The sequence below is a fragment of the Lepus europaeus genome, chromosome 18 (genome assembly GCF_033115175.1).
Source record: "Lepus europaeus isolate LE1 chromosome 18, mLepTim1.pri, whole genome shotgun sequence".
Lineage (NCBI taxonomy): Eukaryota > Metazoa > Chordata > Mammalia > Lagomorpha > Leporidae > Lepus > Lepus europaeus.
This window is the reverse complement of record NC_084844.1, coordinates 15,261,851-15,284,239: the sequence shown is the minus strand read 5'-3', so window position 1 is coordinate 15,284,239 and position 22,389 is coordinate 15,261,851. Positions and strand designations below refer to the sequence as shown.

General features: G+C 60.3%; 2 protein-coding genes across 19 annotated transcripts in view; one reads left to right on the top strand and one right to left on the bottom strand.

Annotated features, from left to right (window-relative positions):
- Window positions 1-8,555, top strand: part of TANC2 (tetratricopeptide repeat, ankyrin repeat and coiled-coil containing 2) — a 449,007-nt gene extending 440,452 nt beyond the window's left edge. For 7 of the 15 annotated variants that reach the window (XM_062215498.1, XM_062215504.1, XM_062215503.1 and 4 more), the window contains one exon: window positions 1,133-8,555. In XM_062215498.1, the coding sequence (XP_062071482.1) occupies window positions 1,133-3,095 (1,963 nt within the window). In that variant the 3' untranslated portion in view covers window positions 3,096-8,555. The remainder of the gene's footprint in view (window positions 1-1,132) is intronic. The other 8 variants (XM_062215505.1, XM_062215501.1, XM_062215509.1 and 5 more) reach the window with 6 other exon arrangements.
- Window positions 8,556-10,805: 2,250 nt separating this feature from the next.
- On the bottom strand, window positions 10,806-19,098 carry LOC133776707 (transmembrane ascorbate-dependent reductase CYB561). 4 transcript variants are annotated; one of them, XM_062215889.1, is made up of 7 exons: window positions 19,057-19,098; window positions 16,856-17,015; window positions 13,733-13,941; window positions 12,775-12,873; window positions 12,459-12,562; window positions 12,022-12,179; window positions 10,806-11,925 (listed from the first exon to the last, which is right to left on the bottom strand). In XM_062215889.1, exons 3-7 carry the CDS (start codon window positions 13,926-13,928, stop codon window positions 11,733-11,735), a joined length of 750 nt encoding a protein of 249 aa, XP_062071873.1. In that variant the 5' UTR covers window positions 13,929-13,941; window positions 16,856-17,015; window positions 19,057-19,098; the 3' UTR covers window positions 10,806-11,732. The 4 variants fall into 4 exon arrangements, with proteins under 4 accessions (XP_062071873.1, XP_062071872.1, XP_062071874.1 ...); XM_062215888.1 differs by lacking the exon at window positions 19,057-19,098 and adding an exon at window positions 18,135-18,443; XM_062215890.1 differs by lacking the exon at window positions 19,057-19,098 and having other exon boundaries at window positions 13,733-13,938; window positions 16,856-17,405.
- Between the last annotated feature and the right edge of the window lie 3,291 nt (window positions 19,099-22,389).

Sequence of the window (22,389 nt, the reverse complement as noted above, 5' to 3'; positions counted from 1 at the left end):
CACAGGCTCCTGTTTCTGGTAGGCTTGGGGACTCCCTGGCTTGTTTAATCTTCCTTCTGGAGCTCCCCTCAATCTGGTGGCATCAAACCTCCACCAACACCACCAACACACACACACACACAGACTGGAGGTCCTTGCTTGCAGCATTGCAGAGGCCCACGGGAAGCACCTTTCCCCCTGCCCACCTGCTGTCGTTTGGCCACTGGGCAGGAGAGCCTCCAGAGGGACCTGGAGCCTGCTCTCCCTGAGCTTTGGGTGACGTGCCATTGTTCTCCATGCCACCTGCCCAGCATCCCACCTTGTCCTCAACTCTGCATGGGAAAGAATTGGGATTCACTGGGGGAGAACTGGTCATGAAAATCAAGCCCAGGTTAAAGCTAGTGGCGATGGTGACAGTGCTAACAGCCTTAACCAGCTGGGGTAAGGGAGTTTCTCTGATAGCTCCACTCAAATTCTCTTTCCCTCTGGATTGTTCCTCTCGGACAAGGCCAATTGCCTCTTTTCAGGCGGTGTTAGAGGATTGGAATCTAACAGTTGATCTCTTCATTTGTTAATGAGAATCTCCCTGGGATCAGCTCCACTGCAGGCCCCAGTTCCTGTCAGCAACTTTCACCTGCCCAGTAGAGAACTGGAGCCGGCAGTGCTGGGGGGAGGGCAGGAAGGGAGAGGACAGGGTTCTGGCCTAGGATGGAATAGGCCTGAAATTTAGAACCAAACTGTTAAGAATATAAAGAGATCCTCCTGCTGGACGAGCAAGATTTTACAAAATACTGTAGTTAACTGTGTTCCTAAGCTACTTGACAGTGACCCTGTAAATGACAACCCCAGCCAACCCTCGTACTGCCTGGTATGCACTGGGGCACTGAGAGAACCTTCCTGAAGGGCCTGGCTGGGCTAACGCACTGCGGACTTGGTCCACTAACCGCAGAGAGGCCAGAAGGAAGAAGGCTGAGAGGGAGCCCTGCGGGGCGCTCGCAGAGCATCAGCCTGCTTGTTTCCTTCCTTAATTAAAGCGAAACACACACTCCCACAGATGCCAGCCCGGCTTTCTGAAGTAGTGACCTTGTTCTCAGCTCTTGTGGTTCCAGTTAATTCAGAATAACTCCAGCTCCTGTGTTTGCATTTTATCAAGCAGACAGTTTGCAGCAGCCTTAGAGGACCTGAATGAGGCCATCAAGCTGTGTCCAAACAACCGTGAGATCCAGAGGCTGCTGCTCAGAGTGGAGGAGGAGTGTAGACAGATGCAGCAGCCCCCGCCGCCGCCCCCGCCGCCGCAGCAGCCCCCACAGCAGCTGCCAGAAGAACCGGAAGCTGAACCACCGCATGAGGATGTTTACTCTGTACAAGACATCCTGGAGGAGGAGTACCTGGAGCAGGACGTGGAAAATGTCTCCATCGGCCTCCAGACAGAGGCTCGGCCCAGCCAGGGGCTCCCAGTCATCCAGAGCCCGCCCTCCTCCCCAGCCCACCGAGACGCCGCTTACATCTCTGGCTCACCCCTCGGCTCTCATCAGGTTTTTGACTTCCGGTCCAATAGTTCTGTAGGCTCTCCGACTAGACAAGGCTATCAGCCCACCTCACCTGCTCTTTCTCCAACTCACCAGAACTCTCACTACAGGCCTAGTCCACCACATACTTCCCCGGCTCATCAGGCAGGATCTTACCGATTTAGCCCTCCTCCGGTGGGGGGACAGGGCAAAGAATACCCAAGTCCTCCCCCTTCCCCACTTCGGAGAGGCCCTCAGTATCGGGCCAGCCCCCCAGCTGAAAGTATGAGTGTCTACAGATCCCAGTCTGGTTCGCCTGTGCGCTATCAGCAAGAAACGAACGTCACTCAGCTTCCTGGCAGACCAAAGTCTCCATTATCCAAAATGGCCCAGCGACCCTACCAGATGCCTCAGCTTCCCGCGGCAGTTCCCCAGCAAGGGCTCAGGCTCCAGCCTGCCAAGGCCCAGATTGTGAGAAGCAACCAGCCCAGCTCAGCGGTTCACTCAAGCACTGTCATCCCAACGGCTGCCTATGGGCAAGTAGCCCACTCCATGGCTAGTAAGTACCAGTCTTCACAAGGAGACATAGGAGTGAGTCAGAGCCGGCTGGTTTATCAAGGGTCAATCGGAGGAATTGTGGGGGACGGGAGACCAGTGCAGCATGTCCAGGCCAGCCTGAGCGCAGGCGCCATCTGTCAGCATGGGGGGTTGACCAAAGAAGATCTTCCACAGCGACCTTCCTCCGCATATCGAGGTGGCATGCGATACAGCCAGACACCACAGATCGGGCGTAGCCAGTCAGCGTCCTATTATCCAGTCTGTCACTCAAAACTAGATCTGGAGCGTTCCTCCAGCCAGCTAGGTTCCCCTGATGTGTCGCATTTAATAAGAAGACCTATTAGTGTCAACCCCAGTGAAATCAAACCCCACCCACCGACTCCCAGGCCACTGCTGCACTCCCAAAGTGTAGGCCTCCGCTTCTCTCCTTCCAGCAATAGCATCTCATCCACCTCCAACCTGACTCCTACCTTCCGACCATCTTCCTCGATTCAGCAAATGGAGATCCCACTGAAACCGGCATACGATAGGTCATGTGATGAGCTGTCACCAGTGTCTCCCACTCAGGGAGGCTACCCCAGTGAGCCCACCCGATCCAGGACCACACCATTCATGGGGATCATAGATAAAACAGCCCGGACTCAACAGTACCCCCACCTTCACCAGCAGAATCGGACCTGGGCAGTGTCATCTGTAGACACCGTACTCAGCCCCACGTCTCCAGGCAACCTGCCTCAGCCTGAGTCCTTCAGCCCCCCATCATCCATCAGCAACATTGCCTTTTATAACAAAACCAACAATGCACAGAATGGCCATTTGCTGGAGGACGACTATTACAACCCCCATGGGATGCTGGCTAACGGGTCCCGTGGAGACCTCTTGGAGAGAGTCAGCCAGGCCGCCTCCTATCCCGACGTGAAGGTGGCTCGGACCCTACCTGTGGCTCAGGCATACCAGGACAACCTGTACAGGCAGTTGTCCCGGGACCCTCGGCAAGGGCAGACGTCCCCTCTCAAACCAAAGAGACCATTTGTGGAGTCTAATGTTTAAAAGACGTTGGTTGGAGTGAGACCCGTATGTGTTCACTGCACATTTTCAGGCTTGGTTTCCACATTTACAGTAGTTCTCTGGCTTAATTTCTCATGGAGTTCCTGTGTGGTGTTCAGAGGTGGCAGCCCACGTGCGGAAATCCTTTGCATGCAGCCGACCGGGAAGCTGGCCTCAGTGAGCCAGGACTTTGGTTTTTCTTGTCTGTGCCCCAGCCACATGCTCTCTCCCTCTCTTCAGATGCCGACGAGGAGATTTCTGTGCTGTGTGCTTTAACCCAGGGAGATCAGACACACTGGTCAGCTTTCTCCAGGAGACAATCGCTTCCACTGATGTTCTTGTTGTGTAAATGTCTTTTTCCTTTTTTTTTTTTTTTCCCAGTAAGATGTCCTTGTTTGTTTTCTTCTAGGAACCTAAGTAAGAGTGTGATGCCCCCTGCCTTTGCATTCCTGTCCAGTGTTACCCAGATAGCCAGCCCCGTGCACCCTTCTGCCACGGTTCCTTCCCCAGACTGCCAGCTCCTGCAGTCCCCAGGGCTAGAACATCCATTTGAATTATTACTGGTCTCCTTATGGGAGTAAAAAGAATCAAGTGGAGGGAAAGAAAGAAGAAATATGTCTGTTAATTTGGAAGAAAAACCCAATGCAATTACTAGGAATATCACTACATTGATTTTTCCAAGAAGCATTTTAGGAACACTTAGAAACAATCAGCCCTTTAAAAGTTTCAGTGAGCCAAGGAAACTAGATGAGAATTGTGGATATTTCTTGAAAATTCACTCAGACATATTCCTTAGAAATTTAGCCAACAGTCATCCACTAAAAGCTACTGATTATCCAGGAATAGTAAAGGGAATAAATAGATAAATAGAAATTACCAAAAAGATTATTCCAGACTCTAAATGAAAGGCTGTAGAAACTCTGTCTTGGAGAAACCAACTTTTTAGATCCGGATCCATCACAGAGCGCCCTAGTCCATAAAGCGCAAACTCCCCAAAGGTTGGCTGGTGTAACAGTGTTCTTAGTGGGTCTTCGCCTGGAGCTGAGTCTTCTCCTGGCCCTTTTCTTAAACCGACATGGAGTAGTGAAGAACAGAAGCCAAGTCGGCTTCTCTGGGGACTGTTCAATTCTCAGGGCCTCCACCAAGGCCCTTGCACTCCCTGCCAGTTGTTGTCTTTTCCATTTCAAGATCTATGACTTCTAGAAGTGTCCCAGGGGGAGTGCGGTTTGAATATAAAACATTGCACAAAGTGTTTCTGCGTGAACAAAGACCTGTTTCAGTTTGCTTTCCAGCCCTGGGAGGGAGCCAGCACTTCTGAGCACCTTGTAGATCCTGTGGTCCCTTACTAAGCTGACCTTTGAGGACTGAGGCACTGTGAAGCAGGTGGCGAGAACACTGAACCAAAGCCTTAGCACAGCCTGGCGCTGGCTGCACGTCCGACAGCTCAACCCAGCAAACTAAACGGAAGAGCATTAGTTGTCTGTTCTAGGAATCATTCTGCTCCCGTGAGTACAGGGCTCCAAGGGAGGGCGGTTTCCTGATAACCCAGCTGTGACCACACCCACAGTGTGCAGGGAGCTCTTTACTAATTTAGATTCCGCCCAGCAGGTGGGCGTGTCCACTCCCAGGCCTCCCCCAGGCCCAGACTCAGCTGTGCTGAATGCAAACAGCTGGGCCCGCCAGCACCCAGGCTCTTTTCCTCTATCACTGATGCTTAGGGACTGCGTGCTACTCGCCAGAGAGGCAGGCGTCCGTTCTCTCTCCCCTCCTTCTGTCCCTTAGCTCTCTGCCCCCCCCCCCCCGAAGATGAACTGCTCACTGTAGCCTCCGCCTAGAGCTGGAGTTCAGCAGCCTTGGCCTCCTTCTCCGGCCAAGTTTCAGCTCTCTTAGTGTCTTTGCATCTTCCCCATCTGTAGCCTCTGCTCACTGAGGAGCTGCTACATTTTGAAGAATTTTCTCTGTGTCTGTTAGAAAAGGGCCCCTTCTTCTTTGGAAGGCCACATACACCATCTGCACTCACCTGTTCAGGTGGGCGCACAGGTCCTGTGGTTTCGCAAACGGACCCCTGATCCCACTTCTCCCAGGGTCTTTCCATTTTCCTGGACCAGAGACGCAGGGGCTCCACCCTATTGGACAAAATGCCTAAACCATCAACAGTCAGGATCAGTTCTTCTGTGGCCATTGTAAGAGGGAAGTACTAACCTGGGCGCCCATGGTGGTGACTGGAAGAATGCCGTGCGGGGCTTGCTGGGGCAGGAGATGGGCCCTGTAAGCAGATGCCTGTGCCCTGTCTTGCTACTTCACTGCCATGGAATGATCTTAGTACTGTATCTTCGCGTGCCCCTTGCCCAGCAACAAGCGCCTGCAGAGTCACTGTCTGGCTTCAGCTAGGGGGGAATTTTCGAATGAAACTGGCAAGTCTGACTTAACCCAATTTGCATCACCCTGAAACAGAGACAAAGGTGACAGCCTGTCAGCCGGCAGGTTTGTCCCCACCCTGTATGTCCCCTTTGCCCGGAATTCCTCCAGTGCTGGGTCTGCATCACATCATGTCTATAAATGGGTGCACTTTACTGTTTGAGTTTGTAACTCTGATAAATACTGGATATTTAAGTGTGAGTAGTGTCTTCATTAGAAAATAGCAGAATCGCTCTTGTCTTTTAGTGTATTTTTCAAGAAAAAAAAACACAAGGAAAAGGAAGAAATCAAGCAGTGGATCACAACATTTATAGCACAAGAAATAACTGTTGTATATAAGCATCAAAAAGATTAAGAATTTTTAAATACAAAAAATATTTGCAGTGATTTTAAAGTGCTTTTCCAGCAATTTTCTTAGGGACTCCTGAGACATGGTCACTTTATTTACTGGATCAGTAAGGCACACAACTAACAATTAAAAGGTAATGTTTATTTACAAAGTAAAGGGGAAATCTTGTCACATGAGAATTCGGCATGGACAGACGGAGACCATTTTGTGTCTGCTGTTGTGCCGGGTGGCAGGCGTGCACTATTAAGGTCCCGAGTTAATAGAGCACAAGCCCTTCTCGTCTCTGTCCAACATGACCCTTTGTAGATGTGTTTAACGTAAATGCGATGGCTCAGGAAAATTCCATGAGTTAGAATCTTGTACAGTATCCCAGGTCGTTGTCCAGATGTACAAGTTTGCCAATTTAGTTAAACCCGGATTATTCAGCAGTTTTCCTAAATTATTGTAAACAGAACAGCTTAAAGTATTCTCAATCCTTATATTGTATAGTAGTTTGTGAACCCCCCTCTAAATATTGGTATTTTTATATTCCAGAGATGTACCCAATAGAGAAATTAAAAGTTAATCAGTATCTACTTTAATATCCATAAGTATTTTTCCTTAGATTTTAGTTATATGCAGTGGGGTATGTGGACGTCACTTGTGCTTCACCGTACTTTACCACTAGGTGTCACTGTGGCTGTGCACCACCCTTGTCTGGGAGCAAGGATGGCAGCATCTCCCTGGTGGAGCTGCTCGCAGAGCAGCCGGCAGGCCCATAGGCTTAGCGGTTCAGGAACAAAGGCCTGGAAGGGGTCTTGGTGCACCGGTGCCAGCTGGGGCAGGCGAGCCCTTTAAACGCTCCTTAGAGGCTGGGAGAAGGCTGACTACAGAGCCCTCCCCGCACACCCTTGCTCTGGTGGCTGGATGGGTACGTAGAGGACCCTGACTTCCCCGGGAGCGCCTCTCTTCTCAGTTCCTCTCCACCTCAGACTCACAACTCTACAGGTGTCACAGTCGGGTATCTGATTCAAAAATAGTTATTTTTCTACTGCAGAAATGCCTTGGACAGAACCAGATCACTGAAGCTGCTGCAGAATGGGGCAGGCTCCCCCCGGGGGTGGGACGCACCCACCCCCGTGCCCAGGCTCCTGTCGAGGCTTCCAGAGCTCAGCAGGGCCGCCCACCCTGCCCCCTGCTTCTCAAGAAGTCGACCTGCAGGGGTGGCAGCTGCTGCCAGCGCGCCCAGGGCTGAGCTGCCCTGCTGGTGCTCAGTGGGAGACGTGGCTTTTTCTCCTTTTCCTCTAGGAATTCCAGACCCACCATCTACCATGACTAACAACAGTGAACAAAGGGCTTAGGGGTAAGCGCTACCTACAAAGACGTGTCATGGAAACCTTCACCATGCAATGCCTTGAACTCAGCTCTGGCTGCTCCCAAGAAAAGGTGGCTGGCTGGGGGCCTGGACACAAGCACAAGGGGGCTGTGGAGCCACTGTGCAGAGCTACTTGAATCATCACTGCTTTCACAACACAGACCACTCAAGGGCTGACGTGTCGCTGACCTTCCTCCCGGTGTCCGATGCCTTGCGGCCACGTAATGGCCACAGTCAGAGCTCTGAAAGTCAGTACCAAATGAATGCGTAATTGGACACCAAAAACCAAGTGTTACTTCCATGTCTCCTCACCCCATCATCTTAATTCTTCCTGCTGACTCTGTGAGTCTGGCACTAGGCTGAGCTGCCAGACCATAGCTGGGTGCAGGCTGGCAGCGCTGTCCTGTTCTCCCCCCACCCCCAGTAGACCTACTCTGTGGAAAGGAAGTGGCCTAGCTGCTTTGTTTTTATAGCACTTGCTGGCTGGATTTTTCTTTTGCTAATCACTAACCAGAAAATCTGGCTTGGGAGACTCATCCCTTTGGTCCCCAGGACCAGAGTTAATTCTGGAAAATTCAGTACTTGAATGTACCTGCCTTACTGTGTATCAATTTATGGGAGAAAAATAGACGAGAAAGATGCTGGCTCCAGATCTCCACTTCACTCAAGGTCATTTTGGAAATCCTGCAAGTTAAACTTCCCGTTGCGTTCCTCCACAGCCCCCATCTCCACCCCGCCCTTGGCTGACGCCTGCTGAGTGGGACCAGTTCCTTGCCAGTCTCAGGGCAGGTCCACATGCAGGCACAGCCGCCGCCCCCCCCCCCCCCCATCTAGCACAGCGTCTTTGTCTCTGTTGTCTCCTCCAAATCCAAGCTGATTTTAATTAGTACAGATGTGTACAGCCTACAATTAAAGAGTGATTTGTACTAATAGGATTTTGATTCTTCCTCTTTGCTGTCCTTTCAAGACACTTGCTGGAAAAAGCTTTAATGCACTTCGTTTTCCTTTAGGTTTTCTATAACTCGGATGGAAAGGACTTCCTCTGTACAGTATATTATCCAATGCATGTTTGTTCTCTCTCCTGATATATCGACCGCCACACAGTTGTGAACTCGTGCAGTGGGGACGCCCCCAGCAGAGGCGCCTGGGCCCCTGCCTGCCAGGAAAGACCCTTTCCTTTGCTGTACTTGCTTGAGCAGTTTTATTGTCTGTACATGTGAGCTGTGTGAGATAGATGTGAAAAGTTCCAATGAATGCATTTCCCTGCCATGTATGCAGGCCGTCACCTGTACAGTGACCTGTATGTATGAAAGCAAATGTACTTATTTATAAAGGGTTACCACTTGGAACACGGCCTCCTGTGCTTTCCTCCTTCCGGCGCCCTAAGCGCGTGCGTGAGCCGCAGCGCCTAGAGTGCCCGTCCGAGAACTCAGCAGGTTCAAGGCCAAGGCCAAAGCCCCAGTGAAGTGGGTGTTTAGGGGGCGGCAGAGTCGCCCCCCACACACACACACACCCACCCCGTGTCTTAGTCATGTTACTGAGCAGCTCCTCAGGGCTGGGCGCCTGGGAGAGGACGAGGCGGGGCGGCAGCTGGGGCGCTGCGGTCACTGGGGAAGGGGGTGGGGGTGCCGGTGGGCGTCTCCCCAGCAGAGGTTTTCTCCAGCTGGGCCTGGGAGCACTCAGCTCCCTGTTTCACTCCGACAGCTGAAGCCGCACCCCAGTCCAGTCACCGAGGACACCGCGGCCGCCAGCTCCAGGTGGGCTTGGCGCCCTCACTGGCGCAGCAGGCACTGAGCCGGCCCAGGCTGAGGCGCTGGGAGCCCAGCGGCTTCATCTTCCCTTTGGAAATCCGGCTGGACGCGCAGGCCCCGCCGAGCAGACCCGCGCACAGCTCGCGGGCTCCCTGAAGCGGGCAGCCGGAGCACCCGTGCTTCCCGCCCAACGGCCGCCTCTGTCTACCTCAGGGAAAGCGAGGAAGGCAGCCACTTCCTCCGGGCGTTCCTGCTGTGGCTGCCCGAGCCTGGGCAGCCTGGACCCGAGAGGCCTTCGAGGCCGGGGGCCTCTGGGAGAGTCCCTGCGGGGGCGGAGCACCACGCATCGGCACCACTGCAGCTTCACTAGAAAGTAAAAATGGACAAGTGGCCGGCAACACCTCAGCTCTTCACGATTCCTGCGTGGGGCCTTAAGGTCGCGGTTCACAGCGAAAGCAATCCTTAGACTCTGCCCTGAGCCTAAAAGGCCTCTGGGAGCGCACACGGAGCGAGCTGACGCGGCCTGGTCGGGTCTCGGCCTCCTCTCCCCTACAGCTGCCTTCCCGAAGGCCGCGGGCGCACACCCAGCCAGGCCTGCGCGCCGCCGCCGCCGCCGCCGGGGACCCAGCGCCTCCTCTCCAAGCTGTGAAAGCAGAAGCGGACGGAGCTTGGGGAGCCCCGGCCACTGTCGCTCTGCTCCCCGGAGTAAGATGGGCGTGGGTTGCCAGCGTGTCGCGCCTGCCAGGCCTTCTAAAGGGACAGTGCTCAGCCTCGTGGGGCAGACGCGGGGGCAGGCATTCGGCGTGTGCTCTCGCATTCCTCGCGCAGACCTGCGGGGACGCTGCGGTCTCCAAGGGAACCGCCGCCCCAGATCCTGGGTGACCCTGCTCGCGGTCCAGAGGCAGAGCGTCCCACCCAGCACGCAACACGCAGCCTTTCTCACAGCGGGGTCTGGGAAGCCCGCGACCCGGACAGCCACGAGAGGAGCTTGCGCATCGGGCCCGGGGGCTGGGGCGGCGCTGCTCCAAGGAGAGGGCCGCTGGGCAGGGGTGAGTAACTCACGGAGGAGCTGAAGCCTGGACGGGAGGCCCTCACCCTCCAGCGTCCAGGGCCACGTGGCTCTTCACCAAGACACCCTGAGAGCCAGAGGCGCAAAGGCCAGCAAGGGCACGGCTCATTGCCAAGGTCAGTCTCCCTGACGACAAATCAGCCTGGGACACGCGTGGAGCCCGGGGGTTCGCATGCTCCACCGCACGCGAGGCTGCACACAGAAGCCTTGCCTGCGGGGAACGACTGGCCAGGCCTAGGGGAGGGCCTCTCGGCTCCACCCCGACGCTACGGCAGATGCCAGCACGCCCGGCGCTCCGCGGTCCCCGAAGGCGGGAGCAGCCCGGTGATTCAGTGCCAGGGCACACGTGCAGAAGGTGCCGAGGTCCGAAGCGGAATCGGAGGCGTTCCCCGAGTCACAGGACACGGCGCGGGCCCGCCCAGCCCCCACGGCTCTGCCGGGGCCTTCCCTGGCTCCCGCCGCCGGACACGCTTCTGGGTCTGTGTGCAGCACCCTGGGGCGGGAGACGGCACCTGCGGGTGAAGGCGGCGTCCGCCACACGTGCACTGTCCACTAGGCCAGCGCACGTCCGGTTACAGAACGGACAGCCCCGACCCTGCGCAGTGTGCGCCCCACACCGCCGCCCCGCTGGGCGAGGGGACGGGGAGCCGGGCAGCCACCGGCTGGGAGAGGCGACACGGCGGGACGCAGGGCCCGGTGACAGGCGCAGTGAGCACTCAGGCGGCCAGCCCCGGGCTGAGGCAGGGGCACCCACTGAGACAACAGAGTCGGTCTGGAAGCTGTATTAAGTTCTTCAGGAAACCGCGCCTGCCTCGCACGAGCGCGGGGGACAGGAGAGCAGGGGCCAAGCCCAGCAAGGCCAGCGCAGCGCCTCTGCGCGACGCCGCCACACGGACTGGGCACACTGGGCTCAGAGAGCCGCCTCCAAGGTCACACGGAGGTGGGCGGAGGGGCGCGGGGGGCCTGACGGGCAGAGCGGAGCAGAAGCGAGAGGAGCCCAGCAGCGGCAGGAGGCGGCGGCCCTGCCCACGGCCTGCGGGGCCTGCGCCGGCCTGTGCTGGACTCCCGGGCGGAGCTGTGCGGGAGCCCGCCCGGCAGGGGGAGCTGTGTGCCACCGGCCCCGGGGCAGCCGCCCTCCTCTGCCTACAGCCACACCGGCCGGGGCAGCCGCCCTCCTCTGCAGGCTGGGAGCTGGTCTAGAGCCAGCACTTCCGGCCCTCTCCCTGCGACACCATCCAGGGGCTTGTGGGTTAAAGAGAAGGAGGGCCCGAGCCTGCCGCCCGGGCCGGAGCCTCCCCTCGCCTGGGGACCCTTCTCTAAACACGAGCATATTTTACACATAATGTCACTGGCTGCGCTGCCAAACGCTGGGCCCATCGTCCCACGTGCTCCTCGGGCCGGAGGGAAGGCTGCTCGGGATTCAAGGGCACAGAGCAGCTGCTTGGCCCCGGGGCCCCGGGGTGGAGTCACTGTCCCCTGCCCCGGCTCTGTGCTTCTGCGGCCACAGCCTCCCCAGAGCGTCTGCGCAGAGCGACCCGGGCCCAGGGCCGCACGTGACTAACCGCCCTGTCTACAGCAGCAGGGAAGGCAAAGCAGAGGAAGCCGAACCCGAGAAATCAGCGCGAAAGCAGGCACAGCCCCCCAACCCCCGCCCTCCCCGCACCCGCACCCGCACCCGCACCCCACAGCCGGGCGGGCATCACTGGGAGCCGGGGCTGTCTCCCTCCGTCAGCGTCTTGAAGTCCATGGACAGGGCTTGCTCCTCGGCCTGCGCAGGCCGCTTCCAGTCGGCGCGCGTCAGGATGTAGAGCACCAGCACCCCGAAGCAGGCCAGCAGCAGGCCCAGCGCGTTGGCCAGCACGCCCTCCGGCTGGAAGGCACTGTACTGGGCCCTGCGGGCAGGACAGAGGCAGCGCCAGGGGGGGCTCCCGGTTAGGCCAGGCCTGGCCTTAACCCAGCCCCCACCCCTCCCGCCGCCCGGCACTCACCCGAGTTTAAACAGCAGCGCCTCCTTCAGGCCCAGCAGGGCTGTGCCCACGGACAGGAGGAAGATGGTGGCACCGAAGAAGACGTGCTGAGGGCGGTAGCGGCTCCGCAGGGAAAACGAAGCTCCAGGGAACAGGAAGAAGCTGAAGCCCACGAGCCACTGGCAGGACAGAGGCCACGCTGGAGGCAGGAGGCCGCGGCCCCGCGCGCTACCTCTCACTTCAGCTCCCAGCGGGCCCCCGGCGCGGGAGCCACGGCTCGGTCCCTCGCACTGGCACACTCGGGCAGGTGGGCACGTGGCCGAACACTGGAGCTGGGTCAGCCAGGAGGGCGCCTGGGATCTGGGGCACCCGTTCCCACCTCTGAATGAACGCGTGCGCCCCCGTGCAGCGGCGGCCTGGCCCTTCTGCCCACCCTTGGCAGGGCCCGAGGGACTCACCTGCAGCAGGTAAAGGACAAAGACCAGCAGGCCACACCAGCTGTGCAGGCTGTACAGGTCCGCGTAGCCCTTCTTCTTGTGGTAGTCAAACACGGCCACCAAGCCTGGACCAGAGACGGGGCCACGTGGGCACAGGGCTGGCCGTGGAGAGGGGCCGGCTGGGGTGACCCCCGGGAAACCTGCTAGGCTGAGCTCCAGCTCCGCGGTGCCAGCACCCAGTGTCCCTGGCTGGGACGTGTGAGGGGCAGCTGAGGGCAGGGGCGGGGGTGCAGCGTGTCCCGCAGGTGGGGGAGGGCAGGCTGGGCCAGGAACTCACCCACGAGCGCGATGACGAAGGCAAAGACGTGCAGCAGCCCGTGCACCACCTTGGTTGTGCGTTTGGTCTCTTTCCTGAAGACACGGTGAACCAGCAGGGCTGGGGGAGTGGGAGACGGGGTGTCAGCGAGCTACCGGCCCCAGGCCTTCCAGCCACCAGCAGCGCAGAGGAACGTGCCAGTCGGGGTGTGGGGGGGAGCTGAGTGAGGGCGCGCCGAGCCACGGGAATCGGGAATCGGGAGGGAAAAGGAGGCTCCCTGGGGCCCTGGGGGCCTCACCCGCCTCCCTCCCCCCACCCAGTGAGCTGGGAGTGGGAGTCTTAGACCCAGCCCAGTCCCGGCCGCTCTGGCCACCCTGTCCTCTCAGCAGGTGTCCTGTGGACTGGAGGCCAGGTCTGGGGTCCGCCGTGCAGTGAACACGAATTCTGATTCACCCTGGAGCTGGGTTGCTCCTCCCCATTTGGAAGCCAGATGAGAGCGTTGCTACTTTCAGGGCGCGTGCTCCGTGCCCCTCCCCCCTCCCCCCTCACAGGGTCCGGCTCCCCCCCACCCCCACCCCGCGCGCAGGGCCAGGTCACCTGGGGAAGACCCCTGATGTTCTGCTGTCACCAGGACCACCTCCCGGAGGAAGTCCCCTGGCTACAGATCCAGCTCCCCACTCCCTGGCCTGGGGGCAGGGGAGGCCAAGCACTGCCTTGCTCCCACCCCAGAGAGAGGTGGTCCAACGCACACCCTCCCCCACACACACCCATTGCATCCCCGCCCTGAAGAGGAGGCTGCAGCTCGTGGCCCGGCCCTGGCACTCTGGTCTGGACAGCAGCTGCCACCCACCAACCTCAGGGCCGATCTGGATTCTGTCTCCCAGGCTCTAGGCCAGCTTCCTTCTCTGCATTTTCTGGAATCTCAGGTTTGCCCTGCAAACCGCCCCTGCTAGCGACGCCTACCAGCCTCAGCACTCACCGTCTCCCTGCAGGAAGACCAGGCCTATGACCATGCACAAGGGGTGCACGTTAAACTGCAGGGCGCTCTCCCAGGCGATGCCACCTCGGTACACGCCCAGCCAAGCGCCCGTCATGGCCACCACGGTTAGGCCCAGCAGCTGGGAGAGGGCCACGTAGTAGGGCAGCGCGCCGGGGGCGGGTGCCACGCTGTCCATGCCGAGGCAGCTGCTGTGGGAAAGATGCGGGGCTCAGAGGTGCAGCCCAGGCCTCCAGGAGCTGCGTCCCCACTCGCCCGCCACACCCCATGCCAAAGCCACACCCCTCCCACCCCCAGCTCTGTCAAAAGGCCCCGCATGCAACCCCAGAGGAGCTCCTGGGTGAATTACAGGGACATGAGCAAAGGCCCTGGGGTGAGAAACAGGGATCCCGCACCCCGCCAGTGGAAGCCCCTTGTGCAGGCCCCGCGGGCTCCCAGATCCGCTCTCTCTGCAGGTACCAAGCCGAGGCAGAGAGCAAAAGCGGCACACATGGGGACCCTGCGGACAAGAGCAAGGCTGCCGCATCGCAGGAGCAGGAGCTGTGAGAGCCTTGCTCAGGGGACGACACCCCCCTGCCCTGACTCTTGGCCCTGCCTGCTGGTTCTCCAGACCCTGCCCTGGCCTGGCCCCGGGGGCGGCTGGGATGGGAGAAGATGGGGCTGGCTCTGGCCGCCTCTCCCTTTACTGGGGTACTGACAGTGCCCTGTGCCCACAGCAGGGCGCTGCCACCAGCAGCAGCTGTGACACCGGCACTGACTCAGGCGCGGGCACAATGTAAACAACACACCCTCCCGGCAGTAATACAGATAGGCCAAAAAAAACCACTTAGGAGTCGCCAACATCCGGTTTATATCCTTACATACCTTTTTCCCCAGTCACACACATTGTTCTACAGAAACGGGATCATAGCTTCTCTAACCTGCCCCCTTAGCATAAGGTCTATCACACTTGCTTCTCTTGGCCAACCTCATCACCAGGGCAACGCCACCCACTGCCCGCGCAGCTGCTCTGTCTCTGAACCAGTCCCAGGTTCCAGCTTCCAGCTGTTCACCAAATAAACGGCCCTCCCGCTCGGCCTGGGGGGGGGGGGGGGGGGGGCTGGCCGCTCTGGCAGGTGCAGGTACCTTCCCTCAACCTTCCAGAACAGCCCAGGCCACGCCCCCAGGGTTCGGGTTTCCAGTAGCCCTGGCAAACAGTGAACCCTTGTTTCTGGAACTCTTGCCTGTGTCCTTATTTGTCACCTCTAGGGCCAGTTCTGTCCTCCCCCAAATCCAGCTGCTGGGTGCCCACCCTCCTGATGCACCCCCAGCAAGGGTCTCACCCTGGTGTGGGGCGGGGCAAGGGGTACAAACAGCACCAGGGCGCTGGCCTCCTGCGGGGCTCAGGATGTGGTTTCCCGCCCAGGACACTACAGGGCTGCCAGGCCACTCTCCCTGGACAGGCGCCAGGCACAGCCAGGTGATCCCGCACAAAACCGGACAGGCTCCCAGGGTGACTGTCTTCCTGTGCCCGCCCGGCTCCCCACCACTTCCCTCTCCGGCATCTCCGTGCCACCCCCAAGCCAGGCCTGCAGCTCCTCCCTCCTTACCCTGCCCAGCGTGCCAGGAACAGACGCAGCTCCCCAAGGCCTGCAGAGCACAGCCCGGCTCTGCTTCCACCTGCAGCTCTGCTGGGTTCTACCCATGTCCGCTGGACACAGGCGACCTGCTGGCACTGTCCCCTCCTCCCCCAGCCGCCCCCAGGCCCCACAAGGACACACCGCCCAGCACTGTCCTCGCACCGGCACGGCTTCTCCCATCTTCCGGCTCAGTCTCAGCTCAGTCTCTGTGAGCCCCTGTGAGCTCCTCGCAGGCCAGGAGAGCCCCACAATCCCCCGGAAGCCACGTACCTAACAGCTCGCCCCACTCTCCTGCAGGGAGCCACACCGTCCTCCCTCCCAGGCCCCTGCCTCCTTTATTGGATCTGTCTGTCCCCAGAGTGCAGTCACAATCTGATTAGCTCCAAATTAGGAGGAACATCACCCGAGGCTGCACCTGTCACAACCCCTTTGTGCCACTAGGATACAAAGGGCAGGGCTGGGAGCACAGGGCAGCAAGGAATGTCCCCCCACCACCAGAAATCAGGGGGTCTGCTCACAGCGACAACCCTGCCCCAGAATGGACACCCTGACTCCTGCAGGAGGCCGGCGCCCTGGTGCTGCCATGGCAGGGTGAGACCCATGTTGGGTCATGGGTGGGGACCCCAGAGCTGGGAGCCCTGCCCTCTATGGGCACCATGCACTGTCACTGAACCCTCGGAACGGCCCTGGGAGAACCACAGGAGACCTGCCCCGAGTAGACGGGTAAGGAAAGACGACCTCCGAGAGCTGGCGACAGGCCCCGGACTGCCAGCCACCAGCAGCTGTCAAACAAGCCTGATCGCTCGCTGCGAGGCTCGGTGCCGGCTGCGGGGGGCCTGCGGCCGGGCTGCAGGGCACACGCATCTTGAAGAAGGGGTAAGAACGCAGCACCCTCCGCACCACACACAGTGAAGAGGGCACCCCCACTGCAGGTGGCACACCCCCGGGCACTCCAGGGCCCATTGCCTGCTGGAGCTGTGGCTTCGCGCTCTCTCAGACCCCGTGCTAGGAGGCCCCGCCACACTTCCCAGGCTGGAACAAAGTGAGGACCTGCGGCCACGGGCGTGGGGGGAGCCGCTCAGACCAAGGGCCCCGGGCAGGCTGGCCCTTGCGTGCTGCCCTCCTGCGTGCCCTGCCAGGAGAAAGGGACAGGTCACGGTGGGCGGCAGAGACAGAGAGGGCTCTAGGCGGTGAGAGGTGGAGGAATTTTTTTTTAATATGTATTCATTTTATTTGGAAGGCAGACAGAGACAGACCCAGATCTTCCACCTGCTGGTTCACTCCCCAGTGCCCACAACAGCCAGGGCCAGGCAGAGCAAAGGCAAGAGCCCAGAAATCTATCCAGATCTCCCACACGCGAGGCTGAGATCCAAGTACTTGAGCCACCCGCTGCCGCCCAGGGTGTGCACCAACCGGAACCAGGATTGGAAGAGGGGGGCACTCGATCCCACACAGATGCGGGCGTGGGTCCCAGGCAGCGTCTTACCTGCCAAACGCCTACGCTTGCAAGCCCTCCGGGCTCACCGGGAGGAAAAGTGAGGTCCGGCAGCAGCTTTGGTACTGCGGGGTCCCGTTCTGACTTGAAGGTGAAGACTCCTGTGCCCCGGGCAGGCCCGCGGCTTCCGCCAGCTCAGCCCCCGGGGGTTCTAAGAGTGGAAATCCAGACTGAGAAAAGAGGTGCAACAGGGAGAGGCTCCTGCTTCGCGGAGGCTGCACCGAAAGACCTGGTTGGCCAGAGGCCTCCCCCACCATTCCCCAACCGTTCCCCTTCCGGAGCTGCCAGCACCCACCCCATCACTTCAAGGAGCGTCTACACTCTCTGGACCCTGGTGCTCCCAGTGTGCACCCTCCCTCCTAAGTGGGTGGCCAGACCCCAGGCCTCTGTTCTCAGAGCAGACCTGCAGGCAACAGCTTCGAGCGCCTGGAAGCAGCCTTTCTCCACCCTGAGACCTGGGACCCTGATCTGGGACCTGGGACCTCTACTGCCTGTGGCGCCCTCCCCTCCTGAGAGCACAGGATGGGGGGGGGGGGGTGTGTGTGACAGAACTCCAGCAGCTTCTGACCCTCAGGCTGAGGCTGCCACAGCCACTGGCCCCGGCCCCACCCCCACCCCCACCTGCAGTCAGTCTCCATTTAATGTAATTAAACAGGGACACTGCTGCCCGCAGGGCCAACCTGCGCCAGGCAGCACTCCCCCCTCCCCGTGCCCATGGTCTCATTAAAAAGGCAACCGGGCCAAATCTCATTAGTGGGGACCAGACAGTGCGCTCGCCGGGCAGCCCGGGGCGCAGAGGGCGCACGGACGGCCTGGCAGGCTTTTAACTAAGTTAGAAAAGATTTCGGTGAGGGCGGGGGCTGGGTCTTGTCTTTGTGGGCGAGGGGGGAAGTGGCTCAGTTTCCCTAGAATGCCCTCGCTGGGATGACAAAGGCAAAGCGAGCGCTGAGCTGCTGGCTGAGCTGCTGGCCGGAAGAAAGCCCCAAGCCCAAGGTTTCTCCGTCACAGCGGGAGGACGCCCTGGGCTTAAATCAGGAGAAGAGAGGAACTTTGCCACGGGGCTGCGACAGTCCCACCGCCTCCAACAAATCCCCACTCGCGCTCCGCGGGCAGGGCAGGAACTGTGGGGGCTGCAGGATGCAGGGTGCCCTGCCTTGAATCTGCAGCTCCCGTCGGCGCCGGTCAGAGAGCAGAGCGCTGTGCCCGGGGACGCCAGGCTGGGGCAGCGGCTGATGTTTCCTGCTGCTCCCCCGGCAAGAGGCTGACCCACCTGCAGAGGAGGGGGTCCACCGCGGGCCGCAGGAGGCTCCCCCTACTAGGGGCTGGCGCTGCCCGGTGTCTCCCTGCCTCGATCCAGTTTCTCCCCTAAGCAAGGCACTCAGCCGAGGTGGGCAAAGCCTTGTTTTCTGTTTTTGCTTCACTTGCTATGAAAGCAAACAGGATCCGGGCGACGGAAGATGGAGCTTCATTTCCTAAGTCTTAGAAAATTCTCAAAGGCTGTCACCGTGGAAGGTTCGAGAAACAGGGGGACAATCAGAGGCAGCAAAGCCCAGGCAGGGGTCTCCGAAGGCGCGCCCGGGACCCCAGGGCCCCACGACTCCTCCGCGGCCGTGCCAGGCAGGGAGGGGAGGGGGCCCCGTGCCCTGGGCAGCAGCAGGTGCCCGCTCAGTGCAGCTCCCCGCCGGCTGTACCCGGCGTCCAGGGCCCCCGAGGCCAACCGAGGAGCCGGGCTTTCCTCGGCTGGAAAGCCCCTGCGCCGACGCCGAGAGGCTGGGGTGTGGGGCAGAACACGAAGGCGCCTCCCCTCGGGCCTGGGACATGTCCATCCACGGCCCTGCGGCGTTGGCGGCCGGGTGTCAGGTTTCCGAAGGAAGCCCAGCCGTGGCCGGGGCTTGGCTGAGCCACCTCCACCCTACCTCGTCCTACAGCAAGGCCGCGGGCCCAGGGGTTTAAACCTGGGGTCGCCAGCAGCCCGCACGCTCACGCCGCGGGGACTCGGCAGAGCCAGGAAGCGGGCGTGACGCTGGGACAGGTGCGGGGCAGGTGCGGAGAGGAAGGCCTGGTCCTGCTGAGCCGGGCCCGCCGGTCCCCGCACACCGGGGCGCCTCGCCCCCCCCCCCCCCGCCCCGTCCCGGGGCCGCCTCCCCTCGGCGCTGGGGCTCTGCGCCCACCGCGCCGCCCGCGCCGCCTACCTCGTCCCGCCGCGCCGCCGCCGCCCGGCCCGCGAGCGTCGCCGCGCCGCGCCCCGGCCGCTCTGCCGGTTCCGCGGGCCTCGGTGCCACGGCGTCGCCATGGCGACCGGCGGCGGGCGGGCCGCGGGGAGCGTGTCCGCGGCCGGAAGTGCCCGCGACGCGCTGCCCTGGGGAGGCGCTCCCCTGGCTGCCCCGCACGTGCCAGGGACCGAGGGTGCCGGTGCGCCCCCAGGTGCAGCGCCCGAACGCAGCGGCCCGGCGCGGGGCTGCGGGGCGGGGCGCTGAGCGCCGTACGTGGCCACCGGGACCCCAGCCTCTGGACCTGAGCTCGGGTGACCTGAGGGGCCCGACTGCGTAGCCGCGGGCGAAGCGAGGGGCGCACCGGGGTGGCCCGGGCCTGGGGGACGAGGCCGGGAGCGGGGAGCGGGGTGCGGGCGCCCCTCCCTGGCCTCGCCGCCGAGCTTCCTGGTTCTCCAGCTGCACGCTGTCTTCCCGCTCCGAGCTCCGCAGGCCGCCAGGTGTCAGACGCGGCCCGGCCTGGCTCAGCACCGCGGCCCGCGAGCCTGGGAAAGGCGCCCTCGTGCCCCCGCCCCGCGGCGGGAGGTGTCACTGCAGCCACAGGGCCGGACCAGCCCCTTCCCCTGGCTCCAGCCCCCACACCGCGGGCGCACACACGGCGGTGAGCGAATTTTTTGCCCGCATTTTCCCAAGTCGGGAGGCTCGGCCTGCGAAGCGCACACACAGGCAGGCCCGCCAAGGGGAAGTATCCCACCAGCCTCTCGTGGAGGCCTGGGCCTTGCCGTCCGCAGCCTCCCCGTCCCAAGTGCTAAGGGCAGCGCTAGGCTGGGAGCCAGCCCCTCACCCCCCCCCCCACGGCAGCCCGGCCCCGACCCCCGATCCAGGAAATGCTGCACAGACTTCCTACAAGCTCAGAACAAAAGGTTCTTTCCTGTCGGATGCTGGCCCAGACCAGACTCGCCAAGGGCCTTGGAGGAGGAGAGAAATGAGTCCCCTCCCCTCCGGAGAGAAACCCACGCTCCTTCCCCACCTGCCTCCAGGCCCCTGTTGCAGATGCACAGGGCTTGGGACAGCTGCTCCTCCAAGGCCCTCGGATGGGTGTCCCACAGGCCCTGGGACACAGCACCCCCTCCGAGGACAGAAGCCTACGGCGAGACACACCAGGTGGCCCTGGCCCTGGGCGCACCTTCCCGTGGGGCAACCCCAGCTGGGTCCCTGCTCTCAGAGGGACCAGGCCTGAACCCTGCAGGCCCAGGGGTTGCGCTAGGGTGTCTTGCAGCCCAGGAAGCTCGTGGAAGTTTTCAAGTAAGAATCAGCTGCCTTAGCTTGCTAACAGGCAGCAAATGCCTTGTGAACTGAAGGTGGAAAGGAGCCATTTCCCGTTGTTTGGGTTGTGGGTCTGAGCCAGGAGAAGTGTCCTGCTGAGTGGGACTGCCCCCCCCCCCCCGAGTGAGTTCCAAGCTCCTGGGTCACAGGGCAGGCCTTGCGGTCCCCGGGGACCGTGGGCACCCTCCTCCCTCCAAGATCCTGACACAGCTAAGGAGAGACACACACACCCCAGTGCAGAGTTGAAATCAAAATGGAGTAAGTGTGGCTAAGAGCTAACCAGATGGTTTCCCGCTTCTGTAAAGATCAGTCTTGCTTGCTTGCTAATGGCTATCTTGTGAAACTGTGTGGGGCAAATTCCAGGGACTGCCGTGTGGAGCCAATTCCAGGAACTGGGAGAAGGCCCAGCCCAGTGTTCTGCCCGAGATTAAAGAAATGTGCCTCACCATGTTTATCTTACGACTATATCCTAGGTCTGCTAACTGCATGACAAGAAATTTCAAAATTGTGAGCCCTCGTGGACGAATTCTGTAACAAGCTGTGTAACTCACCGTCGGGGGCCACACTGCAGTAAGGGGTGTCGGTCCCCGATCGGTCGCCTTGCCTCTCAAATAAAAGTTTAGCGTGTGACTGTCACTAGGCTCTGTAACATTGTTTCAGTGAACGAGTAGATGCAACACCCAGCAGTGTCCCCAGGGACAGGCTTACTGTGGGGAAGGCGTTGGGGGTGCTTTGAGCAAGGGAGACACCTGTGCATTAGCCTCATGGAAACTCGGCTCCTACCAGCCCATTGGAAAGAGCAGGTGAGGGGCCACCGGTTCTAGTCCCGGCTGCTCCACTTCTGATCCAGCTCCCTGCTCATGCACCTGGGAAAGCAACACAGGACGGCCCAAGTGCTTGGGCCCCTGCACCCATGTGGGAGACCCAGAAGAAGCTCCTGGCTCCTGGCTTGGGCCTGGCCCAGCTCCAGCCATTGCAGCCATTTGGGGAGTGAACCAGCGGATGGAAGGTCTCTGTGTTTCTCCCTCTCTCTCTGTAACTCTCTCTTTCAAATAAAATAAATCTTTAAAAGAAAGAAAGAAAGAAAGAAAGAGAGAAAGAGAGAAAGAAAGGAAGGAAGAAAGAAAGAAAGAAAAGAAAAGAAAGGAGCAGTGGATCCCACCAAACTGAGCTGCCCAGCACCGGGCCCCAGAGCCTTGCCCACGGTCCGGGCGGGCAGACACGCAGATGGCCCCTCCGCCTTCGCTGCTGCAGCCCCTGCCCTGGAGGCCTGAGAGCTCGCCCTGTCTGCAGCTTGGGGGGAGGGCGGGAAAGGAGAGGACCCTTACTGCCCCCTGGGGTGACCCAAAATGTGGCTCAGGGCTTCTGACCTTGAAATGTTGGATGCCGTCTTCGGCGGGGACCTCTCCCTTCCCCCACACGCAGCCACGCTGCGTTCCTGTTCCTCAGAGGCGCCAAGTTCACGTCCACCTCTCTTTGAAATAAATGTCCTTCCCAGCTCATCACCCCCGGCTCATTCCTGCAAATCTCCACTCAGGCAACCTCAGAGGCCTTCCCTGAGCTCCTCGCTGGGCCTGGGGCAGGGCTTGGAGCTGGCAGGGTTCCCTGGGACTCGGAGAGCTAGCGACGGCTCCAGAAAGCAGGCCACCGTGCACCCAGCGCTGACCACAGCCGAGGAGCGGGAAGTCCCGAGGCAGTGAGCAGAACAGACCTCGTGATCGGGGGCCCAGAGCCCCGAGCTCAGACCCACCTAGCGCCTGGCTGGACGCTTCTGCCCTGGCTAGCATGCCCAGATCCAGAAAGCAGAGTTGGGGAAACAAGGACTCCCAATTAAAATTGAATAGAATTTGTTTTCAACATGACTACATGCCAAGTATTACATATAATATATTTAAATATTTATTCCTCAAGTGTAACCAGGCATGCGGTGTTTAATCTGGCAATCCCAGCCTGGCTGCTGTGTGGGGACAGGAGAGGAGCCACCACCAC

Coding starts and splice junctions, on each gene's coding strand:
- LOC133776707 (XM_062215889.1), bottom strand. CDS start 13,928: ATGGACAGCGTGGCACCCGCCCCCGGCGCGCTGCCCTACTACGTGGCC. Junction 12,563..12,774: donor CTTCGTCATCGCGCTCGTGG/GTGAGTTCCTGG, acceptor TCTCTGGTCCAG/GCTTGGTGGCCGTGTTTGAC. Junction 11,926..12,021: donor GCGCTGCTGTTTAAACTCGG/GTGAGTGCCGGG, acceptor TCCTGCCCGCAG/GGCCCAGTACAGTGCCTTCC.